The 22,194-nt window shown below is 48.7% G+C and overlaps 1 protein-coding gene across 7 annotated transcripts in view; it reads left to right on the plus strand.

The window, feature by feature from the left end:
- The window catches only part of PPP1R12B (protein phosphatase 1 regulatory subunit 12B), a 127,432-nt gene that overhangs the window by 41,055 nt on the left and 64,183 nt on the right, over positions 1-22,194 (plus strand). For all 7 annotated transcript variants that reach the window (XM_071817798.1, XM_065854419.2, XM_065854412.2 and 4 more), the window contains exons 5-12: positions 1,642-1,786; positions 3,334-3,408; positions 6,297-6,376; positions 6,890-7,035; positions 10,781-10,890; positions 14,043-14,237; positions 15,015-15,097; positions 16,661-16,786. In XM_071817798.1, coding sequence (XP_071673899.1) covers positions 1,642-1,786; positions 3,334-3,408; positions 6,297-6,376; positions 6,890-7,035; positions 10,781-10,890; positions 14,043-14,237; positions 15,015-15,097; positions 16,661-16,786 — 960 coding nt within the window. The remainder of the gene's footprint in view (positions 1-1,641; positions 1,787-3,333; positions 3,409-6,296; positions 6,377-6,889; positions 7,036-10,780; positions 10,891-14,042; positions 14,238-15,014; positions 15,098-16,660; positions 16,787-22,194) is intronic.

The following is a 22,194-nucleotide window of genomic DNA, read 5'->3' on the forward strand; positions in this document are numbered from 1 at the left end:
GAGCCGGCTAACTCCCAAATGAGATGTGAGATTCGCCTGTGACCTTGAGTCTCTCAGCAGCTGTGCTCCTCCCTTTTGCCAGCTGGAAAATCAACATAAAGTCAGCACCTAATTTAACATTTCTTTCACAGAGAAACACGCTGCTGCTATAACATGACTGTGTTTTATTTAGCACAGTAACGCATGGGTGTAAAGCTGCAGGAGTTCCAAAACTCTGGGTGCCATTCGGAGATCGTGCTGGGTTTCCCCTGTGCTGCTGTAGGGCGGCTCTGGATGGTGGAACTTCCCACAATGGAAATTTTCAGTAGTGGTTTCACCAGACTTGCAGAATTCCCCTGGGATATTCTTCAGTATTTAAGCGGCTTGGATAACAGTCAGCACTGACACACGAGCTGCTCTGTGCGCGCACCCGACGCTGGCGTACCGGTGTGCGTGTGTCGTGGACGGTTCAGACTACAATTGCCTCTCTTCTCTTTGTTTTGCTTTTAAATATTGAAGCTCCAGATGCTGTGGAACACGAGCGCTCTGATATTGAAGGGAGTGGGTGGAAGGTGCCCAGCAGTAAATGTGAAGCGAGGGTGTTCCCAGGCGGGGTCACTTGGGTGACATTTGCTTTAACTGTGCGAGGTCTGGTCTACAAAAATATATTTAGGGTTGTTTAACCCGAATGTGGGTTATTTAACGTACAAATTTCACATCTGTCAGCTACAGTATTGTCGCTGCTTCTTCGCAGGCAGTCCTGGTGTCGTCTCCGTGTGGACCGTTCCTACGGGGTGGCCTTGCTCTCTGGTAGAACCGAGACTGAGCTCCGGTTCCCATTGTCCTTTTGCTGGCAGGCGCTCTGACCGCGGAGCTGGGGGCTGAGCGGCCCTGCTGTCCCTGGTCCTTTGGAGCAGGACTTCAGGCTGCATCACCAATGCCATGTTAGAAATTAAGACGTTCTCCCAGTTTAGGACTTGCTAAAAGGGAACCTTATCAATTAGGTATATTCCAGCAGGTTTTACTGCAAAGACGTTTTTCATTTACTGCCCTTTTCTGCTACAGTTACAAGCACAGCAGGGGGATGTTGCTTAAGTGAATAAACAAGTTAAGAAACTACCGTTACCTGCTCTGTTGCTCACAGTGTGAACTTCTCTGTGTCAAAAAACTCAGTCTTGGGTGGGTGGAAATCATGATGAAGGTGCTGGAGCGAGTTGAGAGAAGGGAATGGAGCTGGTGAGGGGCTGGAGCACAAGTGTGATGGGAGCGGTTGAGGGAGCTGGGGGGTTCAGCTGGAGAACAGGAGCTGAGGGGAGACCTTCTGATCTCTGAACTGCCTGAAAGGAGCTTGGAGCCAGGGGGGTCGGGCTCTGCTCCCCAGGAACAAGCGCCAGGAGCAGAGGAAACGGCCTCAAGTTGCACCAGGGGAGGTTGAGGTTGGATGTGGGGAACAATTTCTTCCCCAAAGGGCTGTGGGGCATTGGAACAGGCTGCCCAGGGCAGTGCTGGAGTCACCATCCCTGGAGGGTTGGACAGACGGACATGAGGTTCTCAGGGCATGGGGCAGTGCCAGGGGCGGGGAACAGTTGGACTCAATGATCTTGAGGGTCTCTCCCAACCAAAATGATTCTCTGATTCCAAATCAATTCCTTCTTTCCTCAGGCTCTTGATCCAGGCTGGGTTTAATCTGAATGTACAGGACAATGACGGCTGGACCCCGCTCCATGCTGCTGCGCATTGGGGGGTGAAGGAAGCTTGTTCCATCCTGGCCGAGGCTCTGTGCGACATGGACATCAGGAACAAGCTGGTCAGTACGCGCAGGTGTTGCCACAACATATGCAATGTGTTTTATGTCAACTTTATTACCTGCCACTTGATACAATGCCATGACAAAGTTACATGGTGAGCAGTTCTCTTAATGTGTTCACTGAAGCATTTAAAAGTGCAAAAAAGTAATAATATCTTCTGTGGAGGAAGGCAGAAAAAGATTTCAAGTGTTACTGGAAAAGGGCGGTGATTCACCTTTAGGACCAAGACTGTAAGAAGGAATAAGGGGCTGATCTGCGTCTTCTTCTTTTAGTGTAATCCTGATGAAGTAAACAAGAGAAAAGACAGTCTTGGAGTGCATAATACTATGCTAATATCAAAGTATAAGGAGGGGTTGAGCAGATGCAGAAAGGAGGTTCTCAGGGACATGGGGTAGTGCCAGGGTTACATTATGGTTGGACTTGATGATCTGGAGGGTCTCTTCCAACTGAAATGATTCTGTGATTGTAAGATTAAGGTTACTCTGGTCACAAAACCACCATCGCTGCCATGTGCCTTTCCCTGCTCTGGAGTGAACTGAGTCTGTTCACTAAGTTGGGAGGGAGTGTGGAGCTGCTGGAAGGCAGGAGGGCTCTGCAGAGCGATCTGGATAGACTGGAAGAATGGGCCGATTCCAATGGGATGAAGTTCAACAAGGCCAAGTGCCGGGTCCTGCACTTTGGGCACAACAACCCCCTGCAGCGCTCCAAGCTGGCACAGAGTGGCTGGAGAGCAGTCAGGCAGAAAGGGACCTGGGGGGACTAATGGACAGGAAGCTCAACATGAGCCAGCAGTGTGCCCAGGTGGCCAAGAAGGCCAATGGTGTCCTGTCCTGTATCCAAACCAGTGTGGTCAGCAGGACAAGGGCAGTGATCCTTCCCCTGTGCTCTGCACTGAGGAGGCCACACCTGGAGTATTGTGTTCAGTTCTGGGCCCCTCAGCTCAGGAAAGAGATTGAAGTGCTGGAGCGGGTCCAGAGAAGAGCAACAAGACTGGGGAAGGGACTTGAACACAAGCCCTATGGGGAGAGGCTGAGGGAGCTGGGCTTGTTCAGTCTGGAGCAGAGGAGGCTTAGAGGTGAGCTCAGCACTCTCTAGAACGACCTGAAGGGCAGTTCTAGCCAGGGGGGATTGGGCTCTTCTCCCAGGCACTCAGCAATAGGACAAGGGGGCATGGGCTTCAACTCTGCCAGGGGAAGTTGAGGCTGGAGATGAGAAAGCAATTCTGTGCAGAGAGAGTGGTCAGCATTGGAATGGCTGCCCAGGGAGGTGCTGGACTCACCGGCCCTGGAGGTTTTGAAACTGAGATTGGCCATGGCACTTAGTGCCATGATCTGGTGAACGGACTGGAGTTGGAGCAAGGGTTGGACTGGATGATCTCTGAGGGCTTTTCCAACCCAGTCCACTCTGTGATTCTGTGTTACTCAGTGTTTGGGGAGGGAGGATGTGGAGCATGTTCACTTCTGTTCTTCCCTGGGAAATAGTGGGTTTGAATTTTAACACCCTGCCATTTCCGCTGTCCTGTGTTCTCCTCTTCCTACACCACCAGGGCCAGACGCCGTTCGACGTGGCTGACGAGGGGCTGGTTGAGCATTTGGAAATGCTGCAGAAGAAACAGACTGTGGTGAGTTCCTGGCAGCTCGTTTTCCACCTCCCCAATTGCCTTTCCACGCACGGGTGTTCTCTGAGACATACGGCGTCAACAGACGCAGGAAGCTGGGGCCCAGCTATTTTTTGTATGTTAATCGTTTGAAATCTTTAATTACACCAATATTTTTAATAGCTAGAAACATAGAAAACTGGATGACTGCATCAAGAAGGTCAGTAGCGTGCTGACACGCAGCATTTTGTAAACTAATAAGGGAATGTATAGTTCATCTGTGGAATTGTTATTCTGCAGTGTCTGTTGTTGGCTGGCAAGTTCTCCGGTGACTTTGTGTTCACATCTAAAGAAGAGGAGCGCTCTGTTGGGGGGGATCTGTTGCCATGTCTGCCTCGCTGACAATAGGGAGAGTTTTGATTGAGTGAAAAGGAATTACAAATTTCAGGGAATTCTGGGCTAAAACAATCCATGATTTCAAAACCAGGTTAAATTGCCATTTCATAATGCAATGGAGATATTGGAAGGGGTTATAAGCAGAAAGATGGCATAAAAAAGGAAAGCAAAAATACATCTTGATGCAAGTTAAGGCACTTCTCAAGCCAGAAGGTTGGGTTTGGATTGCATCTTTCCCTGTTTCATCTGATCTGCTCAATTAATCTCATTTGGGCGCTGCCAAAAACCAAACCAACCTTCTTTCAAACTTAACATCAGTAAGTATCATTTAAAATGTTGGATTCAGACATAATGAGAACACTGCTGATAAAACCCAGTCAAGTATTTGGAGGAGCTGACAATGTGGGTGGCAGAACTCAAGCTCTGATCACAACACAGCTGCCGTCATCCTTAAATAGCAGCCTGAACGCTCGCAGGAACTTCGGAAAAATTAATCAGCTTCTCCCTAAATGAGGTGTTGATAAACACTATCAGTGCTGTATTTTGGATTTCCTCCCATCTCTCTACACCAGGATTCTGCAGATAACTGCCCTCCTTGGGAAAGAAAACGCCAAATTGTGGCAAGAGGGTTTTTGGCTGGGTGTCAGCCCATTTTTAGGCCCGCTTTGCAGTTCTAGCACCCCCCCTGTTCTCTAGATAGCAGCACTATATAAAGACCATCTCCATTTATTAAATTAGCGTGGCAAGCTGTGGTAGAGCTGAGAAGAAGAATCCAGATTTCATCACACTTCTTTTAGGGGATATGATTATTTTTTTTAATAGAAATGCCATTTTATCACATGTGTTTATCATGTGCCATTTTTATCACTTGAAATAGAAAAGTTACATTTGCTAAGGATGAAAGAGGCGGTTCCACAACATTCCTCTCTGGACGTTATTTCTCTTCCAAAATGGCTCTTTGCTGGGCTCCACGTCGCTTTTCCCACATTCAGAGCTTTTGCTTCTCGTGCCTGATGTCAGCTCCTGTCAAAAGAGAAAGATTAATGAGGGTAGGCATGACACAAAAGAGAGAACCTTAAAAGTGAGCCTCCAATTACCTTCCCCTTTCCTACCCCAACTGTGTCTGTGCTTCTGGAAGCTGAAACCATCTTTTCATTACTGTTTTGTCCATTGGTAGTGATAAAATTAATATTGCTGCTCTCTGGGTGAAATACTTCGGTTGCTGCAGTTATCCCAGGTGTTCTTGTGCAATGGCTTCACACCAGCGTTTCATAGAATGTCCTGAGCTGGAAGGACCCACCAGGATCATGGAGTCCAACTGCTGTCCCTGCACAGGACACCCCACAGGTCACCCCGTGTGTCTGAGGACGTTGTCCAGTCTCTTCTTGAACACTGTCAGGTTGGGCCGTGACACCTCCCTGGGAGCCTGTTCAGTGTCCAGCACCTCTGGGTGCAGAACCTTTTCCTCATGTCCCACTGACCCTCCCTGGCACATCTGCTGCCATTCCCTGGGCTCTGTCACTGTCACAGAGAAGAGCTCAGCCCTGCCCCTCCTGCTCCTGCTGAGGAACCTGCAGCCCATGAGCTCTGCCCTCAGTCTGCTCCGCTCCAGCTGAGCAAACCCAGGGACTTCAGCCGCTCCTCATCCGGCTTCCCCTCCAAACCTTCACCAGCTTCACAGCCTCCTCTGGACACTCTCCAGTAGCTTTATCTCCTTTTCTCCTGTGTCCCCAGCCCTGCACACAGTGAATGCTCCAGGTGAGGCCGCCCCAGCGCAGAGCAGAGCGGGACAATCCCCCCTGCCCGGCTGGCCGTGCTGTGCTGGGTGCACCAGGACACGGGGCCCTCTTGGCTCCAGGGACACTGGTGGCTCATGTTCAACTTGCCATCCACCAGAACCCCTGATCCCTCTCCATGGAGCTGCTCTCCAGCATCTCATCCCCCAGTCTGTCTGTACAGCCAGGTGTCCCAGGTGCAAAATCAGCAATTGTCCTTGCTGACTTCCTGTGGTTGGTGATTTGCCCAGTTCTCCGATTTGTTCAGACCCCTGTGCAGGGATTTGAGGGGTTTCAGACGTGCCCTGTCCCCATGGGAGATCCATCGGCGCAGGGCATATGCGAATGCTTTCTGCTGAGAGCAAGAACTACAAAGGCAGCGAATTTTTCACTGAATCTCCCCCGATTTCACGGGCACACAAACATGGTCAGACCCCCAGCACTGTGGCTGCGTGGGCAGGTGCAGGGCGGCGCTGTGAGGTTGGGATTTGAGACTGGGTTTTATTAAACTGCAGCGTGAGCCTGAGGACGTGCTGGGTGTGCTGCTCTGCACGTACAGAGCTCTGCTCCAAGACCTCCGTACTCTTGCATCTGTTCAATAGGCTTCTTAAACAAATCCACGGTATTTTTCACGTAATGGGGTTGGAATGACTTTATGCCATGGTAATTAGTGGATTGCACTGAGGTTGTGTGTTAAGATGTCTCTTCTCATTCTTTCTCCGATCTTGGGCTTTTCAACAGTTGCGAAGTGAGAAGGAGACGAGGAATAAGCTTATTGAAGCTGACATGAACGGCAAACCCCAGAGCGGACTCTTCACCAAGTACGTGTCTTTTCTCTTTGGTGGAAAGCAGCTGCATGGGGAGCACTGGGACACCAGCTTCACCCGCTGCCGTCAGCTGCTTTCAAAAAGTTCAGTGTTCTGAACTGAATTTCATTGTTTCTTTTAAATCTGAGCTCACACAGATACAATTTAAGCTGTTTCTCCACCAACCCACAGAGTAGGTCCCTGGTCCCTCGACTCCTGCTCTTGCTGAGCATCAGTTTGTCCTTTGGGCTGAGAGTTGCACCTTTGCACAGAGCTGAACAGCCCAGCCGATGGGTTCTGTTGCACTAGGAGAACAGAGATGGCGTTTTTGCGGGTTGAGAAACGCTTGCAAATTTAGGAAATGCGAAACAGCCTTTGGAATCCGTGGCAAATGGGCACTGCTGGGATGCTGGGTCTGCAGATGGGCTTTCTCCTTGTTCTATATGTAGCGAATCGTGTCTGTGTGTTCCTGAGAACTCCGAAATAACTTGCTTGCCTGGTGGTTCTTAAAATCTCTGTATCTTGCAGCAAAGAGAAGATTCTTTATGAGGAAGACACGCTGAAGTCCATGGAGATGGAGGAAGAGAACAAGGACTCCAGCAGTTCTAGTTCTGAAGAGGAAGAGGAAGCTGAAGAAGATGAAGTTTCAGAATCGGATGCTGAAAAGGAATCAGGTGAGGCAGCACAGTCCTGGCTTTAATAATTAGCCCACAATATTGAGTTATCAGGTTGAGAACTGCTTTTTGATTTCGTTTATCTGGGAATGCCATCCTGAAAGCCTCACTTCACTGGACAGATAGAAGTCGACTTGTTCTAAAGTGTTCAAAGTCCAGATGAAGGGGGTAAAAAAGTCCAAATATTGTAATGAGTGATCTTTTGAGACCAAAAAGTCCTTTGGTAGCGGAGTGTAAGGCGGGAGAAAGCAGAAGCTGGCAGTAAAATACAGCAGTTTATTTGGAGGAATGTTTTGAAGGCTCTCAGGCTGCAATAAATGTGTTGAATTTGCAGAGACTGTGGGAGGAGAAATTGGAAGAGGTGAGCAGTGAAATCACTGAAGCGCTTCAGAGAGTGCTGTGTTTCTTAGAGTCTGTGAGAAATTTGTGTTCTTCATACAAAGGGAGCTGAATTCGTGCCATTTATTCATCTTGAGAACAATTAACAATTTGACATTAGGTTGTATATAAACAAGAGAAAAAGATCAGTATAAAAACTTATGGTCGTTATATGTACTGGTAACTATGTCAATAGCACAGAATCCCAGAATGTCAGGGGTTGAAGGGTCCTGGAAAGCTCATCCAGTGCAATCCCCCCATGGAGCAGGAACACCCAGCTGAGGTTCCACAGGAAGGTGTCCAGGCGGGTTTGAATGTCTGCAGAGAAGGAGACTCCACAACCTCCCTGGGCAGCCTGGGCCAGGCTCTGACACCCTCACCAGGAACAAGTTTCTTCTCCTCTTTCAGTGGAACCTCCTGTGTTCCAGTTTGCACCCATTGCCCCTTGTCCTGTCACTGGTTGTCACCAGGAAGAGCCTGGCTCCATCCTCCTGACACTCACCCTTTAGATATCTGTAAACATGAATGAGTCCCCCCTCAGTCTCCTCTTCTCCAGCTCCAGAGCCCCAGCTCCCTCAGCCTTTCCTCACACGGGAGATGCTCCACTCCCTTCAGCATCTTGGTGGCTGCGCTGGACTCTCTGCAGCAGTTCCCTGTCCTTCTGGAGCTGAGGGGCCACAACTGGACACAATATTCCAGGTGTGGTCTCCCCAGGGCAGAGCAGAGGGGCAGGAGAACCTCTCTGACCTACTGACCACCCCCTTCTAACCCACCCCAGGTACCATTGGCCTTCCTGGCCACAAGGGCCCAGTGCTGGCTCATGCTCACCCTGCTGTCCCCAGGACCCCCAGCTCCCTTTCCCCTACACTGCTCTCTAATAGCTCATTCCCCAACTTACACTGGAACCTGGGGATGTTCCTGCCCAGATTCAAGACTCTACACTTGCCCTTGTTCTATTTCATTAAATGTTTCCCTGCCCAACTCTCCAGACTGTCCAGGTCTCTGATGGCAGCACAGCTTCCAGTGTCACCACTCCTCCCAGCTTGGTGTCACCAGCAAACTTGCTGACAGTCACTCTGTTCCCTCATCCAAATCATTGATGAATATATTGGACAATACCGGCCCCAGCACTGACCCCTGAGGCCCTGCACTGGATCCAGGCCTCAACTGGACTCTGCCCCATTGACCACGACTCTCTGGCTTCTTCCCTTCAGCCAGTTTGCTGTTATTATTGTGTGTTTTTAATTATTGTGAATTAAAACAGGCCAGGGAAGCTTTCAGTGTTTAAAAAAAATAAAACCCCAAAACTTTATGAAAAATTATATTCATACAAAGTTAGAGAACTGAATTTTTAGTCTCACCAAATCTGTGTTGGGGTGATTGAATTAATCCTTCCCGGTTTCCCTTGGTTGGAATTCATCATGTTGGTTACTGAAATGTCAGTAAAATAAAGCACGGGATCCTCGCGCTGCCCGTCCCCATTTCAGCCACATTGCTCACAGTTTGGGTTCTTTCCAACCTCTCATTCCCACTTAAGTTTGTGCCGTCATAATTAGGCTTGACCTTAGAAGTTCTGAGCTAACACAGAGGGAAAGGTGGCCGAGACTCCGATATCAAGCAGACCTTCCTAGGGAAGATGCATCTTTGGCTCTTTAAGTCTGGACCTGCCAGTGCTGCTAACTGCCCGTTATTTAAGTGTTGCTCTTTTCTGTTTTCCTTGCCCTTTGAATCCTGTTTTCTAGGAGGGAGAACATTAGTTTCACAGGCTGATCTCTGCGCTCCGCGGCGCCATCCTCACAGCTGCTCCACACCAAACTGCTTTTTATGTGGAATAGAGAGTCTTCATTCACTGCACATACACCGTTTGCTAGTGCTGTTTGGGTGCTGACACTTAAAATGACTATGTTTTTTCAAAACTGTGGCTGTGTGAGGCACTCGTAGCTGTGAGAGGAATGCATTGTTCTGTTGGTGCAGGTACATCAAGTCTGTCTTGGAGCCCTTTGTGCTTCTATTAATTTGACCTATTGCCTGAGACATAGTTTCAGTTTCTTTTCCCCCTGGTAATATCTGGTGGATGTTCCTATTCAAGCATGGTGCATACAAAATAAATCAAACACAGGGTGATTGCAGCTGTCTAACAATCAGGAGCCAGCTGGGAGCTCCCATGGGGTTTGCTTAACTTGCTTTGAGCCCCGTTTGGGGTTTTAGTTGGGAATCAGTCCTGGCTTTCTGTAGGAAAAGGGATTTTGCTGTAGGAGACCAGAAATTCTGCCCACCAGTTCCAGCAAGTGCAGCAGAACCGTGCAGTGAAATCCAGCCCAGGCCCACTCGGGTGTGTGTGCTGTAACACCAGTTCCTGTACCGCTACACGCATGGCACGTTCTGCTTTTCACCCGGGTGTTCCAAGGGAAGAAAATCCCTGAGAGCAAATAAAACTATAAACTAAGAAAAAAATCTGGTTGTCCTCCTTAAGGCACTTTCTACAAAGATTTTGCTTGTCTGCAGGGACGGAGTTCAAAAGCTTTGCCTGCCAAATGCATCCGTCCTATTTGTTAGGAGGTGGAGAGGCGCCTTGCAGAAAGTGCCCAGGTGGCCAAGAAGGCCAGTGGTGTCCTGTCCTGTATCCAAACCAGCGTGGTCAGCAGGACAAGGGCAGTGATTCTTCCCCTGTGCTCTGCATTGGGGAGGCCACACCTGGAGTGTTGTGTTCAGTTCTGGGCCCTCAGGTCAGGAAAGAGATGGAAGTGCTGGAGCGGGTCCAGAGAAGAGCAACAAGACTGGGGAAGGGACTTGGACACAAGCCCTATGGGGAGAGGCTGAGGGAGCTGGGCTTGTTCAATCTGGAGCAGAGGAGGCTTAGAGGTGAGCTCAGCACTCTCTAGAACGACCTGAAGGGCAGTTCTAGCCAGGGGGGATTGGGCTCTTCTCCCAGGCAGTCAGCAACAGGACAAGGGGGCATGGGCTTCAACTCTGCCAGGGGAAATTGAGGCTGGAGATGAGAAAGCAATTCTGTGCAGAGAGAGTGGTCAGCATTGGAATGGCTGCCCAGGGAGGTGCTGGGCTCACCGGCCCTGGAGGTTTTGAAACTGAGATTGGCCATGGCACTTAGTGCCATGATCTGGTGAACGGACTGGAGTTGGAGCAAGGGTTGGACTGGATGATCTCTGAGGGCTTTTCCAACCCAGTCCATTCTGTGATTCTGTGAAAGCCCGGCTTAGCCTTGGCGCTGATGTCGTCTTTATGATCTGAGGTGAACTGAGGGCACAGCAACACTGAACTTGGGTTACGTGTGTGCTGTGCTTGTAAAGAAGGACCTTGGAAGTGCAATACTGAAATGTTTGGTTTCTCTTCTCGTTTAAAATTGTAGAAAGGAAAGAAGAGCCCTTTGCCAACCACTCCAGCCATGAAACCAGGCCTAGCGTCACTGAGCAAATACCAGCACCCGAGCCTAACTCCTTCACCGCATCTGCCAGAAGAGTAAGTGAGTTTGGAATCAATGGGGATTTCCAACAGTGCTCATAAGCAGGAGCTTTTACGGGGAAATGGGTGCTCTGAAACCGATTTGCAGAGGATCTTAATTTAAGATAGCGTGATAGTATGTGATTTTGATAAAGATGCTGCAACACAACAGTGTAGGGCTGGCACAAAGGAGGATGTTTGTACTGTAAGGTTCCGCTTGCATCTCGTACCCTCCAGAGCAAATTACTCTGCTCCCAGGAGAGACCCAGCTCACCACACGTGCTCCGTGTTGCTCTCGCTCCTGACACGGCCCTCGCGATCTCTTCCCGGCCGATCTTTCATCAAAGCCGGTTCCCGCTGATGTATCAGCTGTGAATTTGGCGTCAGCATCTAAAGTGCCTCCGACCCGCCAAGCGCGGTTGATTCAGTGGCGAGATGTTGCAGCTCGGTAAGAGGATAAAGTTTGCATCTGACTAGATAGCGAGGCTATGAAAGCTTTTTAAAGGTGAAGCAGAGTTACTGAAATCTTATCTGGATTCTCCAGCCCGCACGTCACTCAGCTGGATGGCACCAGGAGACTCTGTGTTCTGCCCAGGACTGGCCTCTTACACTTCTGCTTTCTTTTTGCACCAGAATACGGAGAACCGCTGTACAATGCAGGCACCTCGCCAAAGCCTGAAGCAATAGGTACATGTTAGAGGGAAAATGTTGCTTGCTTAGTCACAGTTTCTTCTTTTTGACATGCTACCAAGCCTAACTTCTGACCCAGACCAAATGAAATAAAGCTCCGCTGGGTGGTGTTTAACTCAGGCTGGTTTAGCAGGGGAAGAATTGAAGGTAGAAGGCGTGTGTGAGCACTCAGTGAACCTTTTCCCAGCTGCAGAGTGTTGCTCTTGCTCATTTGAGCTGTTTAGCCCAGAATAAGGCTGTTAAGGCATAGAAATGGGCCTGTGTGCAAAGCAGTTGGTAATTTAACCTCAGTCACTTAGACCAGATGCTTTACCTTCTCTTACATATTTGATTCTTCTGTAACTCTGTTTATCAGACTGAGATTTATGTGGGAGAATAAATGTGTTGGCCTCCATTTGTGGAGTTATTAAATGCGCTGTTCCTGGGTTGTTCAGAGATTCCAGAAAGCAACTTCTACTGTGGATTTGAGCTTTCTCTGAGTGTCAAAATGACATTAAAACATTAGAGCTCAGTAGACTGGAAGTGCTAGCATTGGTGGAGCACAGATGAACTCTGTGCATCTACATTGAAACAACATTAGCTGAGAAACATTGCTGCAATACTGCAGGGGTCTTGAGTCAATGAGGTGGAGGGCAGAGCTCCCCAGTAGCTTCATTTATTCTGGGTGATGTCAGATGGTTTTTATGTTGAATATGGTATAATAATGTGTGTAAAACCTTGTCTACCCTGTATCCTGCCCTTGACAGTGACCATCAAGAGATAAGTAGAGAAGACAGACTAACTGGACTTCTCTCCCACCTTCTAGCAATCTGCATTCCGGGGACTTGCTGAACCTGTGCTACTTTTTGTGTTCAGTAGCCCCCGTTGGACTTTTCCTCTATGAAAATTCAGTCGTTTCTTGAACACCCATAATATTTGGGATCCTATAATGTCCAGTGGCAAAGGGTTCTTCAGCTTCATTCTGCATTAAACAGAGCTTCCAGCACCTGTTTCATTAAACCTGCTACACGCTGCTTTTGTTTGCTGCCCCTTGGTCCTTTATGGGAAGGAACACGGAATAACTGATCCTTATTCACCCTCGTGTGTGTCACTGAGGGTTCTGTGTGCCTTGATCAGATCTCAGCCTTGGAAACTCCTGATAACTCCTCGTCTAAAAGCTCTCTTGCTCTGTTTACTCTCATTGCCTTTGTCTGAACCTCTTCCCCTTCTTTTATACGGCTTTTGAGCTGTGTGTGATATCAGAGATGTGATCGTACCCTGCAGTAGCACAGAGACATAATGGTGGCGTGTTTCATATTCTGTTCTTTTACAATAATTCCTGATGTTTTGCTTGCTTTATTTCATATACAACTCAGCGTCGAGCCCCAGTCTGTGTAGCAGTATCTCTTGTGGTGCCCAGGTTCCACTCTTGGCATCTTCTTGTAAGACTTGATCACTCTAACTGAAGTTGTACATTTCAGCAGTTGCGTATTTGAGGGATGATATTAATATGTGCTTGTCAGATGTGCCTCATGCAGCAAAAACCATGAAGGTCCGTCCTGTAGTATGTACAGAATGTACAGTTACCTGGCTCTATAAAGGCTTAAGCTAGAACGGACCTGTGCACTCCTGTAGTCCAACCTCGTGCTGGAAGCAGAGCCATTTCAAGCCTATGTCGTGTTTGTTTGAATTAGCTGAGCTGAGGACTGCCAAGTCTCTGAGGATGGAGATGTCCCACTCTCTTGCTCCTGTCCCCGTGCAGCATTGCTCCTACCAGGAGGTGTCTTCGTGTTGAGTGGAATTTCCCATGTTGGAACAAGTCTGTTCCTTCCTCTCCTTTCCCTGTAGGCTGTTGAGAACATGTCTGGTTCCACATCCTCTGGAAACCCCACCCAACAAGTAGCAGAGCAATTAAATCCTTTCTTTGCCTTCTCTTTTCCATGCTGAACAGGCCAGGTTTCCTCAGTCTCTCCCTGTACGTGGTGTGGGCTCCAGCTCCATGATGATTCTGCTTTAGCAGGTGGCTTGGACTAGATCATCTCCAGAGGCCCCTTCCAACCCCAGCCTGTGATTCTTGGCTTCTCCTGGACTTTGTCCATTTTGATCTGTGTAAGGGTTTTATTTGCAGCCAATCCCAAAAGAGTTGATTACTTTTTCTTGGTTTTCTGCCTTCACTGAGTAACTGCCCTTTCCTAAGCGGGTGCTAATAAAAGCTTCGTTGTTCCTTATATTCGCTGGAGGAGGTCATTGTGTAGGCAAAGGGAGCTGCACAATGACACAAGGTCTCTTTCATCGTCTGTCTTTGGGGATGAGAGCGCTACAGCCATTTGCATCCCTGTGCGTTCACCGTCAGTGATGTCCTGTAATTAAAGCCAAGCAGGAAATCAGTGTCACTGATTGTAGCCCAGCAAAAATCCGGGCTTGTTAAAACACGGTCAGAACTGAGTCTGTGCCTTGCAGTGTTCTTACCCCTCCCAAATGCCCCTTCTTCTCCTCCACAGTTCAGTTGGCTCAGCAAGTCGGACGAGCAGAAGGACGAGTCACCTTCGTCGTGGCGCCTGGGACTGCGCAAGACCGGCAGCCACAACATGTTGAGTGAAGTCGCTGCTACTCGTGAGGCACAGAGGGATAAGACTTCTATCTATCGTTCTTCGTCAAGTCCTCGGATATCTGCGTTGTTAGACAACAAAGAAAAGGTTTGGCTTTCAGCAAAGGTGTGTTAGCGCATCTCAGCTGAGCAGACTTTACCTCACGGGTTTAAGACCCTTTCCTTTTGTTTTGAGTTATAGCTGGGTTTTGTATCCATAACAAACTTAGGTCTCTTTTTTTTTTCTTTTATTGAAAAATATTCCTATCACTCGTTCTTGCAAAACTGGAGCTCAGTGCCCCTTGGACCTAGTTCCTGCTCGGTTTGAAGTGGGCTGCAGGTCTGGCATGGCCCGTTCTTTTCCAGAAAATATCTAATCCAGACAGCAGCACATACCTGCACTGGAAATTCTCCTCCACTGTCATCTAGATGTGATTCTCCTGTATCCACCAGCTGTATTTGCAAATCCCATCCCACGTATTCACCAGCTGTATCTTTGCTGCCTGTGGGTAGATGAACCATCCCTGGAGACATCCCAGGCCAGGCTGGACGGGGCTCTGAGCAACCTGAGCTGGTGAAGATGTCCCTGTCATGGCAGGGGTGGCACTGGGGGAGCTGGGAAGGTCCCTCCAACCCAAACCACTCCAGGATTCTCTGGTTTATAAATGGTTCTAGTTAGAAGCTGGTTTCGTTTTCAGTAGCGTGCTCTTCGGGAAATCATTTTCAGAACTGATGCTTTTATGCTGCGTGTGTTGCCTTAAACCAGTAATCCTGAGACAGGAGAATGCTTTCTCAGTTGAAGGAATCAGAACATGGAATTACTTGTCACTGAACATGCTGCAAGTGTAACGGATTTACAGTCAAATTACTTCTTTTACTTCTCCAGGATAAAGACAACAAGAGTTATCTTGCCACAATAGCCCCCAGAAGACTGAGCAGCACGAGCGATATAGAAGAAAAAGAAAACAGGTGAGACTGAACGTCATGCTCAGCTTCTGTCCTGTAGATAGCTCCTCTGGAATACATTCCTGTAGTCATGCTTCATATATTTCCTCAGCAGTCCCAACTATACAGGAATTCACAATATCAAGAGCATTCCCTGATCTAGAAAAGCTCCGGTACATTGGTTTTCATGTAGGTGAGCAGGGCAGCAGGCTGGTTTCTCCACCCCTGTATTCAGACATATATAGTGTCCATCCAGGAAACTCGATTTAAGGATGCTTTTGCCTTTTATATTTAAGTGCCTCATTTTGTAGCTGGCACCTGCACTTTTACTCCTGGCGTTGCCATTGCAGGGGTTTTTACAGTGAACGTGTGTAGTTGCCCCTGGACAGAACCGCAGTATAAATGGCATTAATATCTAGTATCTCAAGATATGCTTGAGGAGCTAATCTCTACAAACAAGTTCTTCATGGTTTGTGCTCAAAGGAGTAAGATTTGAGTCTAGCCTCATTTCCAGCCGTTTCCACAGCAGTGGTAGAAAGGCAGATACAGAGGAGTCGTTGTGAACGGTAATTGTGAAGAACTCACGGCAGACGAGCACCCTGAGAGCGCAGTTCCAGCTTCTTTGCTGCCCCTTTGCTGGAACCTCCGTGCTGTGTTCTTGCTTCATCTCAACCAGTCGCTGGGATTTGGAGTTTAGCAGCCGATTTGTGTTGAAATGGCCGATAAGCTCGAGTGGGTTTGGCAGCGGCGCATCCAGCTGAGCGTCCTTTGCTTTGTGAAGCGGGGAGTGAGGACTGAACAGATGGTGCCCAGGCCTACTGTGCAGCACAGATTTTTCCCAATATTCTTTCCTTTCCAAACAGCTGAGTTTCACTTCATGGGACCCACAGGTGCCTGAAAAGGGCAATTAAAGAATGAAAAAGACACAGCAATTAAAAAATGAAAAATAATTGCAGGATAATGAGCGAACGGGTTTGTGTTGCATTACAAGCTCGAGGTTCTGTCCCAGACCAGCAGAGAGCAGGACACGCTGCCAAAGTGTGTATTAGGAAAAGGAGCCCTGATTTCAGATAACTCCGATAAACAGGGCTACTGGTAATTTACTGATAACTTGACAGATAGTTTTAGATATAGCCAAATATTTTGTTTGTTGTTTTCTGCTGGTCAGTATAGCAAATGATTTGCTGTCCTGAGTTGCTTTGCTGTCATTGCCTGGATGCCTCAGGGAATAAAAACATCCCCTGCAGTTGCACTATCTGTCCATTTATGTGATATCGTTTGATACAAGACACAAGAAACAGTATCAAGTGACATTTAATTTGTTAAATTACCTTTATGGACAATCTAAATTTCAGTTGCACGTTTTTTGACTAAAAATATTCCATCGCCTGGTGATTCTTAAATAATCCAGCTGGCAATAACAGAGCCCGATGTGGAGGCCAGAAGGGCTGTTTCAGGAGCTGTCTCACCTCTGAAGGAGGGTGCACGTAGCTGTAAGGGTGGGATTTTTCTTATGGAGCTGTAGAGGAGCCAAAAACAAACTCCAAAAGCTTTTCTGACCGAACCTTGTGCTCTCTCCTGTGTTAGAGAATCAGCCGTTAACCTCGTGCGGAGCGGCTCTTACACCCGGCAGCCCTGGAGGGATGAATCGAAGGGAAACGAAGCTCCCCATTCTGGTGCACCTACTACCTATGTCTCTACCTACTTGAAAAGGTACATCCAGGTCTGGCTTAGGCGGGTTCCAGGCTCGGTTCTCCTCTTAACGCACCTCCAAAGCTCAGCCTGCTGCCTGCTGCTTACTGCATCGGCATAGCCGGCCTCGGGCCCTCCTCTGCTGAGAGCAGGAAATACAAATTCGAGTTTATCAACATTTATCATGCTAAATAGTCTTTTGAAAGACCGTGATGTTTGTTGATTTGTAAATTGTTGAACCGAATTTAAGTACTCTCATTCGCAAAATTCAACCACGCGGTGTTTTCTCAGTTTTATGCTAGTATTACGGATAGATAATAAAACCAAAATTGGTCATAAAAAGAATAAAGTAATTACAGTCTGAAAGCATTGTTCACATAGCTATTGACAGGTAAGTTGTAGCTCAGCTCTGATTTGGTTCATGCGAGTCTGTTTCTGGCAGAGCGGCAGCGTTCTTGTGCGTGGCTCCAAGCACTTGCTAAGGGTTGAGCCTGATGCCTCCAACTGTTTGCTCGTGGCACTGAGGGAGTGGTTTCTGCACAGTGCATGTGAAATTGTAGAGACTGATTGCTGGTAAACCAGCCCAGCAGAATCAGGAAAGCAACCCTGTGCATTACCTGTGTAATTGGCAGTATCTTTTACCCCTTTGGAACGCTCGGTTTCCTCCGAGCACCAGGTAATGCCTGTCTCTGAAAGACAGGAATGAATACGCTGCTCTGTTAAAGCAAATAATATGTTACTGAGTTTTCCTCTTGGTTGTGAGCAGGAAGATCAGCCCTTTGTGCAAGTGCAGTGCCATCGCCTCACATTCATTTCAGCCCATACTGGTTCAAAACAGCCTCTATAAACCTGTGATGCTGCAAAGCCAGTTGAGCTGTGCTTAAGGAAAAGGGCAGGAATACATCAAGGTTTTAGATTGTGTTTCACTAAATTCTAGACCCTGAACTAAATAACTGTCCTGAAGGTGAAACAGTTGCTTGAGACATTTGGGAAGAGGTGGATGTTTTGTGTTCTGGTGCTTGTGCTGGTAGAGGTGAGTTGAGCTGGAGGCCACGTCTGTCCAATTGCTGAGCATGTACAGACCCATTTCCACAAAAGGTGAAACAGCCACTCGGAGCAGAGACTCCTGACCTGCTGATCCGTTCCAGTGACTTCACATCTATCCTGGGACATGATGACAGCTCAAGCTCCGCAGCGTCTCTCCCTGCAGGCAGGCGGGCGAGCCGCAGCTGATGACATTGGAAAACATTCGCCTCTTGCTGCTGGCACGTCGTGCTGCTCCCGCTCTGGGGGTCCAGTCGCTAACGTGGCCGTCCCTTAAAGCTTTACAGCTAATCCCGAACCAGATTTAGTGTTACGTTCACACGGCCATACCGTATTCCCTTAGTTAAACCGTACGGACACTAGCGGAGGTTTTGGCCAGCAGTGGTAAATACCGATTTCTTGTCAAAAGGCCTTTCATAGGAGAGCGCTGATTTACAAGAAATCACAGAGAATAGCTTTGTCAGGTAGAAATAGAGTGTGATTTCTTTAAAAGAGATCAATGGCTTTGCCTTTTACGTACAAACAGTAAAATTGCCGTCAATTGGACCTCTGTCCCTTATGGTTTTCTACAGAGGAATTAAATATAATCGTATTGAACAGCTGATTTCTCCAGCCTTGTGCGTCAGCCTCAAAGAAGGGAACCTGGTTACCTGTTAAAGGTTGAGCTCTTTGTCATTTCCAAGTATTAGCAAAACTCTGAGCACAACTCCGAAAGATAAGAACTCGTTCTGAGAGAGGAAGAATTTAAGTGAACGTGACATATTTGGATGGGACCGAGAGGGCAATTTGTACATCTGCATTTCCCCTTTACCTTAACAAGTAATTAATCTCGATACAGACAGTTATGTTCTATAAGTGCTTTATGTGATCCCCAAACAGAGTAGACAAGAGCAACAGATCATCTGATATTGAAAATGGCTTTTCTTCTAAAAGAAGAGAACATAACTTGCAGCAGTGTTGCAAATGTGAAAGCTCTGTCTGCAGTGACAGTGGTTGTGATTCATTCTGCTTTCTCCATGGCTGCACCACTAGCCCAAAAATCCACAGAACCCCATTCTGAGCAGCTGTTCTCCATTTTAGGGCATATTGGCTTTCAAACAGCCCGGTCACATCACCTGTGAGTTAAAGGATTGATAGAAAAACCGGCATAGCAGATGGAAATAATTCAGCATCCTTCCATTGACATCAGCCATGAGAGATGCCTCATAGGAAGGGATCGCGCACCCCAAAATGAAATCACTTTTTCACACAGTTTCTCCTTCATTTTTTACATTCGCAGATACACCATTGGGCTGGGTTTAAAACCACCGCGGCACATCAGGCCAGCAGTGGGTGCAGCTCTGGCTCTGGCAGCCCCTGCTTTGGAGGGGCAGGTGCAGCCGCTGCGGTAACTGCAGAGCGGTTCAGTTCTTCACCTCCTGGCTTCCAGCGATCAGGAATTTGGGAGCCAGGGGTTGTGTTGTTCTTAACAGCCACCACTGTGGCCACCTGCCATAGGCAAATCTTATTGTGATCTCTGCGACACCCTATGGCAGCACGTTTAAGAAAAACCTAATTCTGAGGTTTGTGCAAACCTTTTTTATTAGCAGATGTAGAAGCTTTTTAAGGTTTTGAAGGTTTTTAAGAGTTTGAATTCTACTTGCCATAGCCGTTTTCAGAAATGTTTCTTTGTATTGATTTCAAATGCTTCATTCCATTTCATTGCTCATTCCCTGATGGTTACGCTATGGTGATTGTTAGAGAACGAGTAGCAGTGTGTCAGTGCCAGCATAAATTCCTAATCCTCCCTTCTACCAATTCATACGAACATCGCTGTTAATTAACAAGATTCCCCAGCTCACCTTTTTCTCGCAGTGTTCTGGTCCTGCTCACATGCAATGTGAACACTGAAGCGGTGCCCCGGTGTTGTCCTCATGCTGTGCGGTGCCACCCGTGCGCGGTGACAGGCGGGGAGGTGGATTCCTGTGGAGCTGCGGTGTCTCAGCTCCCTTGGTGTGTACGGGATGGCCCGGCACCACGTTCCTCCAACACGAGGCCTGGGCGTGTAGGAGTTGGCACAGCCCCTCACCGCGCTCTTCCTCCTCCTCCCGCTCCCCCACATCTCAGCTCTCCCACACAGCTGCTGCTTCCATCCTCTCATCGCCCCTTTTCACCCATCGCCTTCCCCTTCTGACAGACTGTCCTCGTCAGGTCTTAATAACCCTCTGTCTCCTCCCTTCCTAACCAAGTTCCTTCTCTTTATTGCAGCCACTCCTCATCCCCCAGCCTTGGGCTCTCCAAGGATGGTGCCACATCCTCCCTGCACCCCCAGGGCTGCCACCAGCTTTTCCCCTGCTGCTCCTTTTGTTCCTTCCCATGGCACCTGCTCCATGCCCAGGTGGCCAAGAGGCCACCAGCATCCAGGCTGGTACCAGCACTGGTGTGGCCAGCAGGCCCAGGGCAGTGACCGAACCTGTGCTGGGACCTGGGGAGGCCAAACCACGAATCTTGGGGGTTGTTTTGGGCCCCTCACACCAAGAAAGGCCTTGAGGTGCTGGAGCGAGTTGAGAGAAGGGAACGGAGCTGGTGAGGGGCTGGAGCACAAGTGTGATGGGAGCGGCTGAGGGAGCTGGGGGTTCAGCTGGAGAACAGGAGCTGAGGGGAGACCTTCTGATCTCTGAACTGCCTGAAAGGAGCTTGGAGCCAGGGGGGTCGGGCTCTGCTCCCCAGGAACAAGCGCCAGGAGCAGAGGAAACGGCCTTGAGTTGCACCAGGGGAGGTTGAGGTTGGATGTGGGGAACAATTTCTTCCCCAAAGGGCTGTTGGGCATTGGAACAGGCTGCCCAGGGCAGTGCTGGAGTCACCATCCCTGGAGGGGTTTAAAAGGCATTTAGATAAGGTTCTTAGGGACATGGATTAGTGCTAGAGTTGGGTTATGGTTGGACTCGATGGTCTTGAGGGTCTCTTCCAACCGGAATGACTCTATGACCTGCTCAGGACACTCATTTCTGCCACTCGCTCTGCACACCTGTCCCAGCCCGGCTCAGCTCCCCCTCCCAGCCCATTCCCAGGGCTGTTCCTCTGGCGCAGGATGCCCAGAAGGGCTCTTGCTTCCAGCAGGAATTTCTGCTCCCCAGGGCTCAGGGCAGGGGCCACCTTTCCAGGGGAACCTTTTTTAGGGTCCACTGGAGGTTCCTACCTGCTGACAATAACCCACTTGTTCCTTTGTGACCTGGATATAGCAAGCAGCCATTGGCTGGAGAGCCCAAATGTGAGGTTCCTCCCTGGGGAGACCTTCTGGGATGTCCCAGTCTCTCCTTTGGCTGTCTGGGGACCAGCTGCTTGTTCTGAGCTGGCTCTGGGGCCTTGGTGTATAAAACCAACTTGTATATTGGGTGCTTAAGCAGATTGGATCCTTCCTCTGAACCGCTGTCCTCGGCTCTTGTCCTGCCCCATGCAAGTTTTGTTTTGGCCTCTCGCTGACTCTTGCTCTAGTGTTGAATTCCCGTCCGTTGTCCCTGGCTTTCCCACAAACCTGCAGCTCTCTGTCCTGATCTGCTTCTCCTCTAGGTCAGCTTTAATTCCTGGTGCAGCCACTCATCCGCATGCTCCGTGTGCCCCGATGTGGGAGTCATTAGGATGCAGGAGGCGAGAGGCAACATTCCAGCCTTCCTGGCCTTTGATCCTGCTGGCAGCCCAGTCTGACCAGTAGCAACCAGGAATACCAGTTACTGGGGAAGGTGTGGCAGGGCCCTGGATCATGCGTGCACACCCGTTTGCTCTGTACAGAGAACAAGCAGCCCCTATATGGCACATACAATAAGGAGGTTTTACCAGAACCCATCAGGTCTGTTTTCAGAGGTGTGCAGCCTACCACACTTAGGGCGGATTTGCTCTGAAAAAGCAGGATGCATCCTCATTTCAGAGCCCTTCTCCTTTTCTCCTGTCTCTTCTCCAAAGTACAAACACTGAAGCTTTTCACTAGTAATGGTTTTAAGGGTTTTGTTTTAAACTGACCCAAGATGTATTTCCCTTGCTCATTCTTGTACAATTTTCGGATGGTTTTGCTAGCTGTTCCCCAGAAATACACAGTTTATACCAAACATGCCTTAAAGTAAATTAAAGCCTGAACTGATCATCTTTACCAAAGCTTTAAGCCATTGAAAATAAGTTCTTAAAACTGGAAGTCCTGGGCATCCGTAGGAGGTGATGCAGCCAGACCTGCTCGTGTCCCTCTCTCCTTCCCTGCTTTAACCAACCTCATCCTCGCGCGTTGTTTCTGCCTTTCCCCAGGACACAGGGCTGCTCTCTGTGCACCCCAGTAGGGTTTGTCCCTTCCCTCATCCTCACCGATTCACCTCCACGCCGTTATTCTCTCGCTCACTCTCAGCTGGGCTTAGCTAAGC

The sequence above is a fragment of the Patagioenas fasciata genome, chromosome 21 (genome assembly GCF_037038585.1).
Source record: "Patagioenas fasciata isolate bPatFas1 chromosome 21, bPatFas1.hap1, whole genome shotgun sequence".
In the NCBI taxonomy this organism is placed as follows: domain Eukaryota; kingdom Metazoa; phylum Chordata; class Aves; order Columbiformes; family Columbidae; genus Patagioenas; species Patagioenas fasciata.